At 45.9% G+C, this 19,581-nt stretch overlaps 2 protein-coding genes across 2 annotated transcripts in view; both read left to right on the top strand.

Annotated features, from left to right (window-relative positions):
- Positions 1-1,116: 1,116 nt before the first annotated feature.
- Positions 1,117-17,670, top strand: LOC136384938 (putative DMBT1-like protein). Its single transcript, XM_066355597.1, has 12 exons — positions 1,117-1,179; positions 7,561-7,875; positions 9,688-9,717; positions 10,165-10,227; positions 10,825-10,854; positions 12,383-12,445; positions 13,699-13,752; positions 14,672-14,710; positions 15,193-15,258; positions 16,507-16,824; positions 17,307-17,336; positions 17,636-17,670. The coding sequence occupies exons 2-12, from the start codon at positions 7,773-7,775 to the stop codon at positions 17,668-17,670; spliced, it is 831 nt and encodes a 276-aa protein (XP_066211694.1). The 5' UTR covers positions 1,117-1,179; positions 7,561-7,772.
- A 640-nt stretch (positions 17,671-18,310) lies between these two features.
- Positions 18,311-19,581, top strand: part of LOC136384937 (deleted in malignant brain tumors 1 protein) — a 71,701-nt gene continuing 70,430 nt past the window's right edge. The window contains exons 1-2 of the mRNA XM_066355596.1: positions 18,311-19,448; positions 19,504-19,507. Of these exons, the coding sequence (XP_066211693.1) occupies positions 18,311-19,448; positions 19,504-19,507 (1,142 nt within the window). The remainder of the gene's footprint in view (positions 19,449-19,503; positions 19,508-19,581) is intronic.

The following is a 19,581-nucleotide window of genomic DNA, read 5'->3' as shown; positions in this document are numbered from 1 at the left end:
ATACAACCCTCTTTATCTCTGCAATCCGGATCTCCAAATACTTGCCTCTTTCTTTATCAAGTTCATACAGGCTCGAATGAGAGAAATCTCTAGGATACCTACAATCAAATGCTCCTACACTCCTATTCCCCAGTACCCCAAGGAGAACTTCATGAGAGAAATATCAAATAGGTAGGGATGACAGCAGGAAGAAGCCGCCCCTCAGCCCGAGAAGTTCCCTCCTGAATGTTCTCCAAACCCCCTTCCTTTTAAACCACACATACTCAGTCCTTCTAAAACTTACACCAACAGGTTCCCTGTCTCTAAAACTCTCCACATGTCCTCCCATTCGAGAGGAACCAGATCAGCACTTGCAGCAAGCAACGAACAATTATTACCTCGCAAGATTTTTTTACTTCCTCACTTAGGTTTTCGAGGACATTGCCTGGTTCAGACCTCACAGTACAGAAATTGATGACCTCCTTAACTGGATGGGGAACTTGGTTTGGCAAGGTTCCCTTCTTGAGTTCTCTCCAGAAGAAGCAATAATTTTCCAATTTTTTCTCCTCTTTCTCCTCATCACCCCTCACTGTATATTAAAAAATTAATAACTGCCTTTCTTTTATATGTAACCACAGAGTTGAGAAATGATAGATACGTGAATTCCAAACTGCCCTCTTGATGTTCCGCTTACTGTCAGACCTCACCCTTACTGGACTATCGCCCCTGAGGCAGAGGAATTCCAAGAAGCTGGCAAGCTGCCCCTAGGAGAAGCACTCTATACATACCAGGACTTTTGATTCAACACCCACATACTCGAAATTCTTTTTTACCCTATAACATTCATTCCCCTAGCTTGTACTGGTGCTCTTCTCCCCAGAGAAGTGCCGGGCAGGGTTCCTTTCTTCCTTTCAATAAAGCCTGTTACTCTGGTCTTTTCAGACTCTCATGGATTCCAACACTCCCCACAGCACATGTACACAAATGCCAGAGCAAAGGGGTTGTCCCCTGCTCCAAATGCCTGCCCATCCAAGCCTGAGCAAAGCATCAGGTTGCATGGGCCGCCCCACCGGGGAGTCCGGAGAGCATATAAAGCTGAAACCCCAGGTTCTGCAGTAGCTGGAAGCCTTCCCGACATGGGCTGCCCAGCCCTCCTCCTCTGGCCGCTGCTCTTCCCTGTGGTTACTCTACACGAAGCAGGTACAGCAGCTGATGCCCCGGGGCCATTTTGCCCATGCCTTGTTCCAAGTTTGAAAGGGAGAGTATAGGTATTTCCACATGGTCTGCCAGCCCGCTGTTGGGGAAGCTTAAAACGAAATCTAGACAAATAGAGCTTTAACTGTGTTCCATGCAATCCAACCACTGATTGGAATGTTGCTGTGATAGTCACTGAATGCGTAATCATGATGGATTTAGGGAAGTTGGGTAAAATGTTTTCTGTGAGATTTGTTTTTTTGTGAGCAAGGCACTAGCCCATGTACAGCATGGCTCTTTAAAAGCATGGCTCTGTTTTCACAATTTTGGAGAGAGGTGGATTAAGAGGAGGACTTGGCCGTGGGATAATGAAAGATTTTGAAAGTGTTCTATGGCTTATCTATGGATATTTAGCAGTGGAGGTATTGGATTGCTGTCATGGTTTCTTTCCTGTTACTCAATGGAGTTGGAAAATGTACCGTAGAAGAATATCTTTAGCCTGATATGATATGCAATTATCCGGACTTGATTCATGAAGTCTTCTAATCTGAAAATCTATACCTTTTTAATTTTAAAAAAATTATCCATTTGATATTCTTAGTCTTAATCTGTACTCCACATGTAGTCCTCTTAAAGAAATTTTAACTTAGTTTGGAACTCAACTAATTTAAACTGTCCACGACTTCAATTATTTTTATCATGATTTTATGACTTTAGGAAGAAAGATTAAAGTCCTTTATTATTTAGCTTTCCTATTTATACTAACAAATAAAAATTTGGAAAGACTCTTGAACAATAAATAACTTGAATATAATTTTTTTTTTTTGCTATAAAGGAAAGCCTAACTTTTACCACCCAAAGAATAATGTTTGATTGTAAAGTTTATACTCAAACTCTTTATTTTTTTAAATTTTTTAAATTTTTATTAATTTTAATGGGATGACATCAATAAATCAGGGTACATATGTTCAAAGAAAACATGTCTAGGTTATCTTGTCATTCAATTATGTTGCATACCCATCACCCAAAGTCAGATTGTCCTCCATCACCTTCTATCTAGTTTTCTTTGTGCTCCTCCCCTTCCCCCTTCCCCCTTCCCCCTTCCCCCTTCCCCCTTCCCCCTTCCCCCTTCCCCCTTCCCCCTTCCCCTCTCCCTCCCTCCCTCTCCTCCCCCCCCCCATAACCACCACACTCTTGTCCATGTCTCTTAGTCTCGTTTTTATGTCCCACCTACGTATGGAATAATGCAGTTCTTGGTTTTTTCTGATTTACTTATTTCACTCCATATAATGTTATCAAGATCCCACCATTTTGTTGTAAATGATCCAATGTCATCATTTCTTATGGCTGAGTAGTATTCCATAGTGTATATGTGCCACGTCTTCTTTATCCAGTCATCTATTGAAGGGCTTTTTGGTTGTGTTAGCCACTGTGAACAATGCTGCAATGAACATGGGGCTGCATGTGTCTTTACATATCAATGTTTCTGAGTTTTGGGGGTATATGCCCAGTAGAGGGATTGCTAGGTCATAAGGTAGTTCTATTTTCAGTTTTTTGAGGAACCACCATACTTTCCTCCATAATGGTTATGCTATTTTACATTCCCACCAACAGTGAATGAGGGTTCCTTTTTCTCCACAGCCTCTCCAACATTTGCTATTACCTGTCTTGTTGATAATAGCTAATCTAACAGGTGTGAGGTGGTATCTCATTGCAGTTTTGATTTGCATTTCTCTAATAACTAATGAAGATGAGCATCTTTTCATATATCTGTTGGCCATTTGTATTTCTTCCTGGGAGAAGTGTCTGTTCATGTCCTCTTCCCATTTTTTTATTGGATTGTTTGTTTGTTTGTTGTTGAGTTTTATGAGTTCTTTGTATATTTTGGATATTGGCTCTTATCTGAGCTGTTGCTTGAAAATATCATTTCCCATTTAGTTGGCTGTTTATTTTGTTGTCAGTTTCTCTTGCTGAGCAAAAACTTCTTAGTTTGATGTCCCATTCATTTATTTTTGCCTTCACTTCCCTTGCCTCAAACTCTTTATTTATTCTTCAAGTAATTGAATAGATATGTTTATGTCAGCTACTCAAACATATTTATTTAAAACATTCTAGGTTGTTAAGAAGGATTTAATTGATTTCTTTTTTTTTCATCAGTTTTTCGTTGTGACACCTTAGCTGTTCATTGATTGCTTTCTTATATGTGCCTTGACTGCGGGCCTTCAGCAGACTGAGTAACCCCTTGCTCGAGCCAGCGACCTTGGGTCCCAGGTGGTGAGCTTTTGCTCAAACCAGATGAGCCGGCACTCAAGCTGGCGACCTCGGGGTCTCAAACCTGGGTCCTCTGCATCCCAGTCCAACGCTCTATCCACTGCGCCACCGCCTGGTCGGGCTAATTGATTTCTTGAATCCTTTTGGGACCCTGATTTTTATTTAGATGCCTGATGATGTATGAGTTTGGGAATATGGCTTTAGGACCAAAAATATCTGCAAAATTCAAACCCTAACTTTGTTATTTTCTGACCACATGAATTTGGGCAAGTTTTTAAATCTCTCCATTTGCTGTTTTCTCTCACATATAAAGGCAATAATTCATTGGATTGTTGGGAAGATTTAATAAGATAATGTTTATAAATTACTTAGAAGAGTGCCTCAGGCCTAGAAAATGCTAAATCAATGTTAACTGTTACTTTAGATATAATAAATTCTAAAATGTATATTTTAAACCAAGAAGAGAGGAAAATATAGATGATCAGATTTTGATCACAACATTTTACTATGATGTATCCATTCTCCAAGAAACCAAGATATTTTTCTCTTTCAGTATTTAAGTAATAGGTTTCAAGCTCTAGATTTAATATTTTTAGCATACATAGCAGGAAAGGAGTATATCAATACTATACAGATAGGTACTCCGGAGAGTTGTGAACTATATAAAGTGCAGATGGAAAAAGGATGAAACTTTTTTTTTTTTTTTTTTTTTTTACAGGGACAGAGAGAGAGTCAGAGAGAGGGATAGATAGGGACAGACAGACAGGAACGGAGAGAGATGAGAAGCATCAATCATCAGTTTTTCATTGCAACACCTTAGTTGTTCATTGATTGCTTTCTCATATGTGCCTTGACCATGGGCCTTCAGCAGACTGAGTAACCCCTTGCTTGAGCCAGCGATCTTGGGTCCAAACTGGTGAGCTTTTTGCTCAAACCAGATGAGCCTGTGCTCAAGCTGGCGACCTCAGGGTCTCGAACCTGGGCCCTCCACATCCCAGTCCAATGCTCTATCCACTGCACCACTGCCTGGTCAGGCCAGATGAAACTTTTTGAAGCATAACATTATTCAAATGTCTAAGATCATTCAAAATTCAAGTTCATCATATTGGTTCCAGTGTGTGGCAAAGAGGATGCTGACGTCGATGGTGCTAAAAGGAACCAACTCTAGGTTTGGGGGATATAATTATAGGCATGGTTAATAGTGACCCCTGGAACAATCTGGAATGAATCTCAGTGAGCTCTCCCCCCCCCCCCAACTACTTACTTGAAGTGCATTGCTACTTTTGGGAAGTGGAATTGGACTACGATTTAATCTGTCTGGAATCAGGTGTCGGAAGGATTTAGGATAGACATGGGATGGGGGGTTGAGAGACCACCCCCAGTTTGGGACAAGTGGGTTTAATGATTTCTTGGAACTGCAAAAGAGACACTCCAACATTCAGTGATTCTCTTAAGACGACATCTTGATGACTACTCGCTAATGCACTGGGAAGAGCAGAGAGGAGACCTCTAGAGACAAAGATCAGCCTCCCTTCTGGTCCCACCTCTCCTCCCATCGCATTGAGAAACCAAGTCCCAGTGGCCAAATCAGCCGAAATGAGCGCTATTGATTCCACTGAATTGGGCACCTCGACACTCCAGTTACAGCAATGTTCATCTCTCTTCTTCTTCTGCCTTTCCCTGATTTTCTTAAAATTTGCAAACTTACTGCCAATACTTGCCACACTGAGGGCACGTGTTGTTACACCCATGTGTCTGGACCCACTTTCTAGCAGAGTTGCTGGCACAGTAAAGAGCACTCCATAAATGGTCTGAATAAATGAATGAACAGCAATGGCCAGACCATCACACCACTGATGTCTGCTTTCTGGGTCCTCTCAAAACAAACACAGCGGGGCTATGGCCTTGTTTCCTCTGAGCTGCTTGAATCTAAGGGCATTTGGAAGCCAGTAGGTCTTATAGACACGATTAGCAAGTAGCACTATCACGGGGCCATTTTCCCAACAACTGTCCGTCCTTCTTTCCTTTTGCTCCTTTTCCAATGCTTTTGTCCACTTATCCTCCCCCTCTCACCTGAGATGTGCACTTCACTCTACAGTTTATAGAAGAGTGTTCTTGCGCTTCCAAGAACAAGCGGATTAGTGATACGATATGGCCTTGTAGGTGTTTAGGGCTCCTCGTGCTGATTGCACAAGAGTCTTACAGACAATGGGGCCAGTGAGACCTTCCGGGAACAGCCACAAGAAATACAGCTGTGGTTCAGTACAGGTCTCGCTGATATCAGGAGGGATTTGGGGCCCTGCAGACCACACAGCTCGCTTAGTATTACTAGTGTGATTCACATTGAAAATGTGAGGACAAAGGGCAGCTTGTTGACCATCGGAAAAGGAAGGGCTCTTTCTGAAAATGTGATTGTTCCCTGGTGTAGAATTGATCTGATCAACACAGTCCAAGTTAAATAGTTAAAGTCGTCTCTAAAAACCACATTGTGATCAAGTTGCAGTCTGTTCAGCTCTGGTCCTGAGCCTGCTCTGTCTCCAGTTCCGACACGCTGACCGCAACCCCCTGTCCTTACCTCGTGTCTCCAGAGCCCGCCCGGGACACACAGCCCTGGGCGCCATTCCCTGGTGCCGTGGTCGGATGGGAGTCCACAGTGTCAGATCTCAGCTGGACCCACCCAGCTGCCTGCTGGCTCATCCCCCTCTGCTCACGCCTTCGGCAAGCGTGGCGCCGTCTCATGTGGCTTGTGAGGCTGATAGTTCTGGGCCTGCCTCCCCCACCCCCAGCCGCGCACATACATGCACACACACCAACACATGTACATACGCTGTCTCTCTCTCGCTCACACATGTACATGTACACTCGGAACCACCTGTTTCACCTTCCCTTTCCTCCTTGTGCCAGCCCAAAGGAGACCCTGTCTGTCCTTCTGTCCTTGTCACTCCCCCTAGTGCTATCCCCTCTCTCACGAAGCTCCCTGCTACCTCTTAAACCTTCCCCTCATCCTGGCTCTTTATTTCAGGAATACTCCCCCAAACACTCTAAACCATAGCAATTCAACCCCTGCAGTCCCCTCCCCCCCACTTGTACGGCAGCAGCTCCCACAGAGACCCCTCCGTGTGCACGGACCTTGTGTACAGCCTCGGGGCACATGCACATTTCATGGCTGCCTGGCAAGTTCAGAGACTAACGGAGAAAGGAGCGCATGTCATATGTCCCTGAGCCCTTGGGCGCTCCTCTTCCTCAGAAGTCCCTTTCTGAGTGCCGGGGACACACCTCCACAGGCATTGGACTCTTGCCTTTCCAGTACGAGGCATGTTCAACAAATAGCCCGATTTAGAAGAGCAAGGTGCGAGTCACTCTGAGCAGCCCAACTACGCGGTTAATTTCTCACTTGCCACTGATCAAGAACAACGCACTAACTCCCTTTCCCAAAGCATGCCCTGAGCTCAATGTCAACTCCATGAGACCATCCTGTACGTGCAGTGCTCCCCAATAAACTTAGGTGGACTATTTTATACAGCAATAACGCCTCTCCTTTCTCTCTGCTCCTGGACGCTAAGATCTTAACACCATTTGCTGGTGATAACACAGATTTTCTAACCCTTGTTTGATGTGGTGGTGGGTCATGCACTTCTAAGGGTGGGTAGGTCTCCAACCTTGCAAATACTACCAAGCAGAACGATTTCATCTGGGGATCCCTGTGCATTGACTTCATTCATAAACCTCTGCCTTTCTCCAGTGCAGTGAGGAAGGCTCTGCCCTCCACCCTATCTCTCTCTGTTTCCTCAAGTCTCGGGTCTTTTGTCACTTCTTAGAAAAGTGGAAGCCCCACTTCCATTATGTACTCTTAAACCATTATGAATATCTCCCTGTTTGCTTCTTAGCACTTTGCACTGCTGTAAATCTAAACTTAGTTTAGATTAATGTGACTGCCTCCTCCATTTTCCTTAAACTAGACTCCAACTCTGTGACAACAGAGATCGGTTCTGTGAGTGCAGTGCTATCCGCTCTGCCCCCGCGTGTTCCGCAAACCCTTGTTGTGTGTTTAAATGACTGGGTTGATGCAGAATATGTTCCTTCTCCAAACATGTAATATTTTTGTATCTTTGAAAGGCTGGCCACCGCTGCGACTAGTGAATGGGTCAAGCCGATGTTCCGGGCGTGTGGAAGTGTTCTACCACGGCCAGTGGGGCAGGGTTTGTGACGACCAGTGGGATGTGAACGACGCCGGGGTGGTGTGCCGGCAGCTGAACTGTGGGCGTGCCCTCGCCGCCCCTGTTGAGGCCCAATTCGGTGGCGGTGAAGGTGGCTTTCTGCTGGATAACATGGGCTGTACAGGAAGGGAGAGTTTTCTGGGACAGTGTCCTCACGCCGGCTGGTCCCTTCATAACTGCGGTCCTGGAGAAGATGCCAGTGTCGTCTGCTCAGGTAATGCCGGCTCTCCTTCCGAGGGTGCACATCCCGTTTTCCACCTGGCGTCTCCACTGGCCTCATTAGCGATGCTTGCAGCCACGCCGTCACAGACTATCTCTGACCACTTCTATGTTTTTTTCTTTTTTCCAAGTGACAGGAGGGGAGGCAGAGAGACAGACTCCTACATGTGCCCTGACTGGGGTCCACATGGCAATCCCTATCTGAGGCTGACGCTCTGCTCACCTGGGGCCATGCTCACAATCAAGCTATTTGTAGTGCCTGAGGCAGAAGCTCTGTGGAGCCATCCTCAGTGCCCAGGGCTGATGCACTTGTAACAATCAAACCATGGCTGCAGGAGGGGAAGAGAGAGAGAGAGAAAGAGAGAGAGAGAGAAGTGAGAGGGGGAGGGGTGGAGAAGCAGATAGTCACTTCTCCAGCATGCACTGACCAGGAATTGAACCCGGGCCATCCACATGCAGGGCCAATGCCCCACCACTGAGCCAACCGGCCAGGATTGTCTCTGACCACTGCTGTGAGCCAGAATTAAAGAGGCATTGGTAACCCCAGAGCTTCAAGTTGAGCTCAGGGATTTTCTAGCCACCAGAGGTTGAAGTGAATTTTGTACTGAGAAAAATAGTGGAAGACATTGGTGGTGCCATTCCAAGGGCTAGATCTCACAACGACTGACACAAACATGACATAAGTCACCAGTGGCATTGACCACATGCCATGGGCGCTCTGCCTTTCTTAGGGACACTGTGGGAACTAAGCGATCACGTTTCCCACTGAAAGCTTGCAGTCTAACGAAGGTGAAGAAACGAGGGTGTTCATAAATGGATCGCACTGACTTTTTTTTTTTTTTTGTCCTCTTGATTGTGAGTCCCAGCCATGTATTGCTAGTCACAGATCTTTGACCAATCAGTGATGATCATGGTCATTGTAGACCAGGGTTTCTCAACCTAGGCACTATGAATATTTAAGCCACGTAATTCTTTGTGGTGGGGACTGCCCTGTGCACTGGAGGCTGTTTAGCCTCATCCCTGAACTCTACTCACTGAATGACAACCACAAATGTCTTCAGGTATGATCAAATATCCATCAGGGTCGGGGCAAACTGACCCCTACTGAGAACCTCTGGTCTAGATATACAAGTGAATTTCCACCAAACCCATGATGATTATTCAGCAGAGTACTAGTGACAATAGACCAACATGTGTGCAGTGGGAAATCATAGAACTAATTCAGTGTGTCTGGAGTGTGGACTTGGTCACTTGCTAAAAATTTTAATTGTATCCAACCAGAAAGACTATCCATGTGACACTAATGTAATTAATGTTTTCAAAGTCAATTCAGACAGCTTAAATGTTGGGCAGGGATGTGTGTGTGTGTGTGTGTGTGTGTGTGTGTGTGTGTGTGTGTGTGTGATGGTTTATTTGCATATATATTTATATTTTGTTTCTATTTGGCTTTGTTTGGCTGGGTTTGGGATCTCAAATTCCATCAAAGTCGTCTATTCCAGAAAGCCACTGGGCTCCCCCTGCTCTGTGTGTGTGATGATCATCTGTCTCCTTGGTGGGGGTGCTGGGGAGTCTGCAGGGGGCACACAGCACTAGCAGCTGGACGGAACATGTGTTATTAGACACGCTGCACGAATAAACATGTATGTGTTCGATGTTTAATTATCAGTCATCTGAACTGAGGCGGGGGGTTCAACGTTTTTATTTCTGGGAGTCATATTCTTTCATTTTAAAATTTATTTTGAATTGAAGCATTTCTGGGGAAAAAATAGCTCTTTTCTAAGTGATCTTTTCTTTTCTTACATATCAGCGGAGACTGAGTATTTAAAGCCTGCTTTGGGTAAGTTTGTGCTTCTGTTTTATCAAACTAACATTTTTCATTCTCTGAGCTACTTGGGCAGATCTTAAAGGAAGACACGGAATAAATAGTAGGAGGGATCAGACTGCCATGTTTCCACAGTCATTATTTGTCATTTCCACATTCCTGGGCCATTAAGATGATCCCATCACTAATCAGAAAACGCTATTGGGCCACTTCCTCTCGCAAGAGTGAGCTGTTTATTTTTATTTCGATCATGAGGGTTTTAAGTTACTCTCTAGCATTGATGTTTTTGTTTTACTTTCCCAACGGAATTGCTGTTAAAAGCACTCCCCTACCACTGTAAGGAAAAAGTCTAGGTAAATTACTTGTATGGCTCCTGCAAGGGCTCAACGTGTGTACGTCCTTTCCCACGGTGTGGGCTCAATGTGGCCGGTGAAGGGCGTGAACGCTTTTACATCCTAACAGCTGCTGAAGTCTCACCCCCTCGGCCCGAGGAGAACGCCGAGGACTCACTCCGGATGCCCCAAGGTAGGAAGTATTTTGATGTTGAACTTGTAGTCACATTCTCCTTCTAGTTTAAAACCAAAATTGGCATTGTGGAGCCACGTTCAGAGTGGGGGGCATTACCCACATTTTCTCCCTGAAACATTAGTTTATTCATGTAGCAAGGGATGCATATATATATTGGAAATATTCACCAAGGACCGAGGAGGAACGTATCAGGCCACTGGGTCGCGAGAGGGCATGAGCTGGGAAGGAGCTCCGATGTGGACATGCCCGGGTCGTCCCGCTTTGGCCCCTGTTGGGAATCGCTGCCCTGAACAGGCAGGGGCCCTGAGCTCCAGCGGTGACTGGCATGCTCCTGGTGTGTGGGCATTCCAGAGAGCCAGTCTCACAAGTGACCGCTCTAACCTGTAGGGTCTCTTCGAAACAATCTCATCAGCAAATACGTCTGAGCGCTTATATTGTCCCGGGAACCGTATTTCTCCAGGACGTCACCATATTTTACGTTTCACATTTTTGACCTGTCACATTAAAGATTTGTTGAAAATCAATAAGGAGGTAAGGTAAACGTTATTCAATTTAATTAAATAAAAAGCATTTCTATTTTTCTTGTGCCGAAAGGTGATGGAAACTCGGCAACCATATTATCAGGTAAGAGAACATTCTTGTGCCGTTTTCCCTGGGGTATTTCTAATTGCCCATCCAAACACAGAAAAGAAATAAATAAAAGAATTGCTGTTATTTTCCTTAGTGACTCATAGCCTGCCCCTTACAGTTGAGTTTGTGTGGAGCTAATTTTGATGGTATTGCCCCCAATAGGGTCTCTAAATTCTTTAAATAAAAAAAGAGAAACAGTGCTACTGTTGTTTCATAAATACTGAAAACCATTTGGACCATAGTGGTTTTGTCATTGTCTCTAAGTGTCATTTTGGTCAGCTACTCTGAGAGTATTCGAACCCTTTCAACTTTTATAAATGGCGTGTTTCAAATTTTCTTCCGAAGAAACATCACTGGATCACAGAGAATACCTGCTTATGTCTGAGTTTCCTGTGCTTTTGTAACAAATTGCCACACGCTTAGTGGTTTAAGCAACACAAGTTTATTATCTTGCCGTTCTAGAGGGCAGAAGACCAAAGTGAGTCTCCCTGGGCTGAAATCAAGTCATCGCCTGGAGCTCTGTGCACCCTGGCGGCACACAGAGGGGGAGCCTTCTCCCTTCTTTTCCGGCTTCTAGAGGCGGCCTGCATTCCTTGGCTCGTGGCCTCTTATCTTCAAAGCCAGCAGAGTAGAGTCTTCAAATTTCTCTGTGTCTTCTTCTGCCTCCCATTTCCACATTTAATGGTGGCTTGTGGTTACCTGGGCCCGCCTGATGTCCCTATCTTAAGGCAGCCATTAGCGACCTTAATTCCCCTTTGCCAGGTAACCAAATGTTTTCGGAGGTTCTAGGGATTACGTACGATGCGAGCGTCTTTGGGAGGCCAGTGTTCTGCCTCCTGCACGTGTTTATCGAATTTAGTTCTGTAGTTGCTACTACTCTGTGTCACCGATACAGACACATCACTCAGGACGTACCCTGAAATATGGTGACTCAAACAGCAAGCAGAGAAAGGAGAGGCATAATCAGGAGAGAAGTAGCACCCACCCAAGTCAATGCAACGATAAGTGGAGGCTGTCTACCCACCATTGTTTCCTCCGCCCGTGTTCCTTACGGATACCGCAAGAGAGTCCCATGGTCGGGTACGGCATGGAGTCAGGTCTGGAGACAGGAGAGGACATGGGGCAGTACCCAGGACATAGAGACGTGTCAGCATGATGCAGGCTGAGGAGTGAAATAGGCAGAACAAGTGAATAAGGGGACCACAGGGTCCTGGTGGTGCAGACCCCCAAGCCAACACTTAAGAGAATATTAAGACCCAAAACACATCATTCTTATCACAAAACAACCCAATACCTGCACTTGGACAAAGTCTGGGAGAGGGAGAGAAAATGGGGGTGGTTCAGCTGAACAGGACTGAGAGTCAGTGGCTAAGAGGTGATTAAGCATTTCTATGCCTTCCGTCCTGGTCACTTCAGCGTTAAGGCAACACCACATCTTGTGAAAGCACAGGGAGCCCTGGCCGGCCACCCCTCTCTCAAGTCCTTGTGAGCACCCCTGTTCACAAGCGTCTCCTTATTACAGTTCTACTTGCTGCCGTCTCAACTCAGCCCCCTCCTGTGACTACGGCCCGTGAAACACCACCAGGTAGGACCCCTCCCCACCCCCGCCTCCCAGCGCTACCGGATTTGTCACAGCTTCTGAGTGGCACTGCCACCACAGCCAGTGGGTCTGCGCATCACCAGGTGACTAATGTGCCATCTAAGCTTGCATGATTGGAGAAGGAAGTGACAAGATGCTGAGATGCCCGATCTCATGCTGTCCCGCTTCACTTTCTGTTGGATAACCTGTGATTTTAATTGTCAGAAAACATCCCAACCTAAGACTCTTCATGTCACACGTTTCCACACATATGAAGAGTAAGAGGAAAAGGGGCCGGGCACATGTGTGTCTGTGTCTGTGTGTGTGGAGTGACAGGTTCCCGTAGGGTTAGTTACCTCGTCGCTTTTCAATTTGAGAAACAGACTAGAGCATCTGGCCTAACATCCGGGAAGTTGTCAGCTCTTTGGTGGGTATTCAGTGCTAGTTAAATGAGCAAATGAGTAAATGCTTGAATAAACAAACACCACGCAGACAAACCCAGATGGCGTATATGTGCCTACTTCCAAATATTAGCCAAAGAGAGAGCAAGCCTGCTACATTCTTAGGTCTTGTGTCTGAGCGACTAAGGATTCTTTAGAGGAGACCTGGGTGGCATATTCCACTGACTTGACGGGACGGTGCTCGGAGCCAGCCGCTGGACCCCTGGGTTTGGGGCCACGCTCTCCCACCTCCCTCACCCCTCACCAGGCTTCTTTACCTCTTTGTGCTGGTTTCCTTGCCCGGAAAACGGGGAGAACAACTGTGTACTTCAAAGAGTTGTGACGTGTCATCAGTGAGTTAATAATGTTACCAACTATCTTAGCAGAGAGCCTGGTGCTCGGCCATGCAGTGTGAGTGCGGGCTTGAGTGTGCCCTGTGGGGCAGTGCTGGCCCAGGACTCTGCCCCGTGACTGAGTGGAGAAGGCACAGCCTCTCTGCTCTTTGCTGATGGCCATGACCATTATGTCACAACTCCTCTCTCCCCCCATCCCTGGCAGTCACCAACTTGCTCTCTGTCTCTCTGGACTGACCTCTTCTGGATATTTCATATAAATGGAGTCCTACAGTATGTGACCCTTGGGTCTGACATAATGGTTTCAGGCTGCCAGTTCCTTTAAAATTCTGTTGAATGAGCCGGTGTGACGCTAATTGAATTCTTCTCCTGGAAGTGTGAAGCAGATGGAAAAAAAAACTGGTCTCTTTCCATTCAGGATTAGCTACCAGGGGTCATTTTCCTTGTATTGTTGTTTTCCCAACAGTACTCTCAACTTCCACCATCCCAGAAGACGTGAACCACCCGACCATATGGTCAGGTAAGTCAATGAGCTATGAGTTAACAGTTTAAAAATGGGTGTAGTACATTGTATATGCCACTTTCAGCATTTTGATCCCATAGAAAGGGTGAGCTGAAGCTCAGGACCAGGGAATATTCACCACCAAGGGCTCTTGGAGATGATGAGTGTCACTGTTGGCACTGATTTTAAGCTTCATGAGGACAAGGGTTCTATGTGCCTTGCCCATCACCACATCCCTAAACACCTATCACAGTATTTGGCACTTTATAGGCACCCAGTAAAAGTTTATTGAGGCCCTGGCCAGTTGGCTCAGTGGTAGGGCGTTGGCCTGGTGTGTGGAAGTCCCGGGTTCAGTTCCCAGCCAGGGCACACAGGAGAAGCACCCATCTGCTTCTCCACCCCACCCCCTCTCCTTTCTCTCTCTCTGTTCCCCTCCCACAACCATCTTAGAATGGCTCCATGGTCTCTGCCTCAGGTGCTAGAATGGCTCTGGTTGCAATGGAGCAATACCCCAGATGGGCAGAGCATTGCCCCCTAGTGGGCATGATGGGTAGATCCCAGTTGGGCACTCCCAGTTGGGAGTCTGTCTCTCTGCCTCCCTATTTTTCACTTCAGAAACACACACACACACACACACACACACACACACACACACACACACACACAGAGTTTATTGAATCAATGAGTGGGTGTATAGGTGGTACATGTGTGGGGCCGTTTGACCCCTCTTAGGGCAACTTTGGTCTTGCTAAGAACAGTCCTGCTAGACAATGCCCAGAGGTGACAAGTCCCTCTACTCAAGAGGCACAGGCATCACTCTGGGGAATGCCAGCAGCCCCACTTGTGCTAATCTGTCCCCTCAGAAGGAAGTACTAAAATTTCACATGTGAGCAAACTAATGAAGCCAATTCTTTTAACCAATATTTCTATTTTGCAGCCTCAGAAGATAATGAAAAGTTACCAACCCTTTCATCAGGTAGAGTAATGCTTCTATCACGGTCCCATAGATTCATGCTTTACCATCCAGATGGGAGGTACAAGCAGATGGATCATGTCACAAGTTTTACAGTGTCCTCAGTGGGGTTGTCCAAGATTATCAGCATACTCATGAATACAATGATTTTTAAAACTTTGGCCAATTCTCCAAGGGCTATTTCACTGCTGCTGAGCCCTTGTGCAGAACCTAGAGTTAATGTAGCCTAAGGGGGTGGGGCAAAGCAATAGGGGGCCGCAGGGTGACATTTAGGAGCTTTCTTATCAGCCACCTGAGCTTGACTCCAACCTCATGAGAAAGCGGGTTGTTTTTTTATGAGCATGTGGCCAGTCCAGATGTTTCAGTAAGATGGAGCAGAGCTGGTGGCTCTCCACCAGCTGCTAGCTGGGTCCTTCTCCGATGGGTTCTTGTCCTTCTCAGGAAGAGAAGCTTCAGTCCTAACCACCGTTTCCATGTGGTTCTAGTGCTGCCTGTGGTTGACTTGCCACCTTCGAGGCGCAGAGCCAATGTTCCTTGGCCCAACCCATCAGGTCAGCCACCTTCCTCCCAGGACTTGCCGCTGTGCTTATGAGCCCCAGGGCAGATCACTACAACCAGGGAAGGGACCTGGGGAGCTGCCCAGTCCAAGGCCTCAGAGATGCACGGGGACCACAGGGAAGGACCCCAGCCCCCCGGGACCCGGAAGAACAGCTGGGCCTCCACACGGCTGGCCCCGGAACATCCCACTTCCCTGCTGTTCCACAGAAGTATTTTAAAGTTCAGACAATAGAACAATAAAACAAATATCCATGTCCCCTGTACCTGCACTTGACTGGGGCTCACATTTTATTATATTGGCTCTCCGGTCTTATCAAGAAACAGAACATTATAGATACAACCGAAGTCCCCCAAATTCCTTATTCCCACTCTCTGTGCCCCCCTTCTTCCTCAGAGACAAGTGCTCTCTTGAATCTTATGTATATCTTGATAGGTCATTTTTAATACCTTTACAAGTGTGAATTATGCAATCTCCGTGTATGTTATTTCGTGTTTTTCCTTCACACAGATGACATCAGCTCCTGTGTACCATTCAGTCACCTTTTAGTCTTTACTCCAAAAATTAAAGACCTTTAGTCTTTATATTTTTTAGATGCATCCATGTTGATAAATATAAAGATATATAGATAGATTTTACTGCTTTTAATGCTGTCATGTTAAAATTTTTAAATAAACCACTTAATTTACACATTACAGCCTGACCAGGTGGTGGTGCAGTGGATAGAGTGTCGAACTGGGATGCAGAAGGACCCAGGTTCGAGACCCCGAGGTCGCCAGCTTGAGCTCAGGCTCATCTGGTTTGAGCAAAAAGCTCACCAGCTTGGACCCAAGGTTGCTGGCTCGAGCAAGGGGTTACTTGGTTTGCTGAAGGCCCACGGTCATGTCTGTCCCTGTCTATCCCTCTCTCTGACTCTCTCTCTATCTCTGTAAAAAAAAAAAAAATTCACACATTACCCATTGACAGAAATACATCTCCCTAATTTTTCACGTCTGTCCTGTTGATAATGTCAAGTCCTCATTCACCAGCACATGGGAAATACGCATGCTACAATCCAATCTGCTTTGTTGAGTGACTGATAGGGGCCACATCACGCAGTGGTGGAATTAGTAAGCAGTATTTTTCTAGAATGCGCTTATAAATGCAGAGTGATCAAAACATTCGCCCTGATTTGTAAGTTAGGCAAGTAGGATGAGTACAGCACTGACATTTCAAACCCATGCCTTTATTTTTGTTTCCACAGAAGGCTGGCCCACGATGAGGCTCGTGAACGGGACTGGGAGGTGCTCTGGCCGGGTGGAAGTTTTCTACCAGGGCACCTGGGGGTCGGTGTGTGGTGACGGCTGGGGTCTGAAGGAGGCGCACGTGGTGTGCAGGCAGCTTGGGTGTGGCCAGGCAGTGTCCGCCCCTCTGGGCGCCCACTTTGGTCCCGGCTTTGGGAAGATTCTCCTGGACAATGTGCACTGTAGTGGCGAGGAGAGCCACCTGGCCCTGTGTGCCCATGACACCTGGTTCACTCACAACTGCGGCCACGAAGAGGACGCCGGAGCCATCTGCTCGGGTGAGGGGTCCTTGGTGCTCTAAGTCAGTGGTCCCCAACCCCCAGGCCATGAACCAGTACCAGTCCATGGGCCACTTGGTACCGGTCTGCAGAGAAAGAATAAATAACTTACATTATTTCCATTTTATTTATATTTAAGTCTGAATGGTGTTTTATTTTTTAAAAATGACCAGATTTCCTCTGTTACATTCGTCTAAGACTCACTCTTGATGCTTGTCTTGTAAGTTCGACAATTATATATATTTAAAAATACCACAGTTTTTACGCCGGTTGCATAATTTTATTTTGTGCATTTATCCGTCCCACCCTAAAGGCTGGTCTGTGAAAATATTTTCTGACATTAAACCGGTCCGTGGCCCAAAAAAGGTTGGGGACCACTGCTCTAAGTGACTCGTGGACTGAATGGGCTATTACAGAAAATGGGATGTGGCCAGAGGTCTCCTCCTGTGAGGGTTGATGCTTTCCTCTTTCTACACCTACAGGTTCTCTAGTGGCCACCCCCAGCCCTCCAGGTAAGACTGATTTGGGCTATTTCTGTGTCCCATTCTACTTCCTTCGAGTTCTGTCTGGCTAATATTTATGCTGTGTGGTAGAAATGGAATGCACATGACCCTGTTAAATCAAGCGTTAAGCAGTTTATAGAAGCTGGTTTGCTCGGTCCATTTCACTTGAGGTCTAGAAGGCTTTCCCAGTGTGTTTGTCTACATGGGGCTCAGAACAGAGGTATGTGATGTTGACCTTGGCCTCTAGAGCTCAGACTCTCCTGCTCCAGGAAACCTGCTAATCCTGGCCTGAATGGCCCCTCTTCCAGGCAGCCACCTGAGAGTAGGTCCCGGCACTGTTTAGGGCATAGCTTGGAGTAGAGCTCAACACTGAAGAGTAACATCAACATCAGCAAAAGAGAGTTTGTGAATTAGCTAGTAGTATACAACCACCCAGGTGCAGGAAACTTTCCAAATCAGAACTAAACAACCAGGCAGCTCCAGGCAAAACAGGACTCTTCTGAGGCTATTGAAGGATTGTAATTAGTAGTCATTGACTTTAGAATATAGTTTTCTATGTCTGTGTCCATTCATTTACTTATTTGAGAGAAAATTGCCATTCATTTTCCAGAGTGATTAGATCATAAAGCCATTCATCTGGAGTCTGTGAGGCCTGATTCTTTTAAAGAGGCAATGAAATTACCTCAGTTGAAAAATTATGGTTATGTGATTTTAGAGTAACTTTGCCACTAGGAAAAGCATGGGGCTATTGCAATTATTTATTTATTTATTTTTATCCTAAAGCAGTGGTTTTTTAACTTTACTTTTCATCACAATTACCCTGAAGATTTATTTAAAATACATACTGCCCCCCACCTAGAGTTTCTGATTCAGTAGGCCTAAAGTGGAGTGTGAGAATTTACATTTCCAAGAAGTCCAGGATGTTTGTACTGTGGTCTGGGGACCACATTTTGAGAACTGCTGCCTTAAAACAAGCTAAAAAAATGCTTTTTATCCTAATAAGCAGAAGCAGAGTTATCATCATCTTCACCATTGTTATCATCCTCATCATTGTCATCATCATCATCATCGTTGCCTTCTTTGCCATTGTCATCATCACCAGTGTCATTATTAACATCTCCATTCTCATCACAACTGTCATCATCACTACCATTGTCATCATCACCACCACTGTCATCATCTCCACCATTATCATCACCACCAATATTGTCATCATCACCACCATTGTCATCATCACAACTGTCATCATCACCACCATTGTCATCATCTCCACCACTGTCATCACCACCACTGTCATCGTCACCACCATTGTCATCATCACCAACATTGTCATCATCACCACCATTGTCATTATCCTCACCATCAGCGTCATCATCACCACCATTGTCATCATCACAAGCAATGTCATCATCACCACCACTGTCATCATCACCATTGTCATCACAAGCACTGTCATCATCACCACCACTGTCATCATCACCACTATTGTCATCATCACCACCACTGTCATCATCACCACCACTGTCATCAGCACCACAACTGTCATCATCACCACCATTGTCATCAGCACCACAACTGTCATCATCACCACCACTGTCATTAACACCACCACTATCATCATTACTGTCATCACCACCATTGTCATCATCAGAAGCACTGTCATCATCACCACCACTGTCATCATCACCACCATTGTCATCATCACAAGCACTGTCATCATCACCACCACTGTCATCATCACCACCGTTGTCATCATCACCACCACTATCATCAGCACCACAACTGTCATCACCACCACCATTGTCATCATCACCACCATTGTCATCATTACAACCACTGTCATCAGCACAACTGTCATCACCACCACCATTGTCATCATCACCAACATTGTCATCATCATCACCCTCACTGTCATCATCACCCCCACTGTCATCACCAACATTGTCATCATCACCACCATTGTCATTATCCTCACCATCAGCGTCATCATCACCACCACTGTCATCATCACCACCACTGTCATCATCACCACCATTGTCATCATCACCACCACTGTCATCAGCACCACCATTGTCATCATCACCACCACTGTCATCATCACCACCACTGTCATCATCACAAGCACTGTCATCATCACCACCACTGTCATCATCACCACCATTGTCATCATCACAAGCACTGTCATCATCACCACCACTGTCATCATCACCACTATTGTCATCATCACCACCATTGTCATCATCACAAGCACTGT

The sequence above is a fragment of the Saccopteryx leptura genome, chromosome 13 (assembly GCF_036850995.1).
Source record: "Saccopteryx leptura isolate mSacLep1 chromosome 13, mSacLep1_pri_phased_curated, whole genome shotgun sequence".
NCBI lineage: Eukaryota > Metazoa > Chordata > Mammalia > Chiroptera > Emballonuridae > Saccopteryx > Saccopteryx leptura.
Note: the sequence above shows the minus strand (reverse complement) of the source record. Positions and strands in the feature narration are given on the sequence as shown.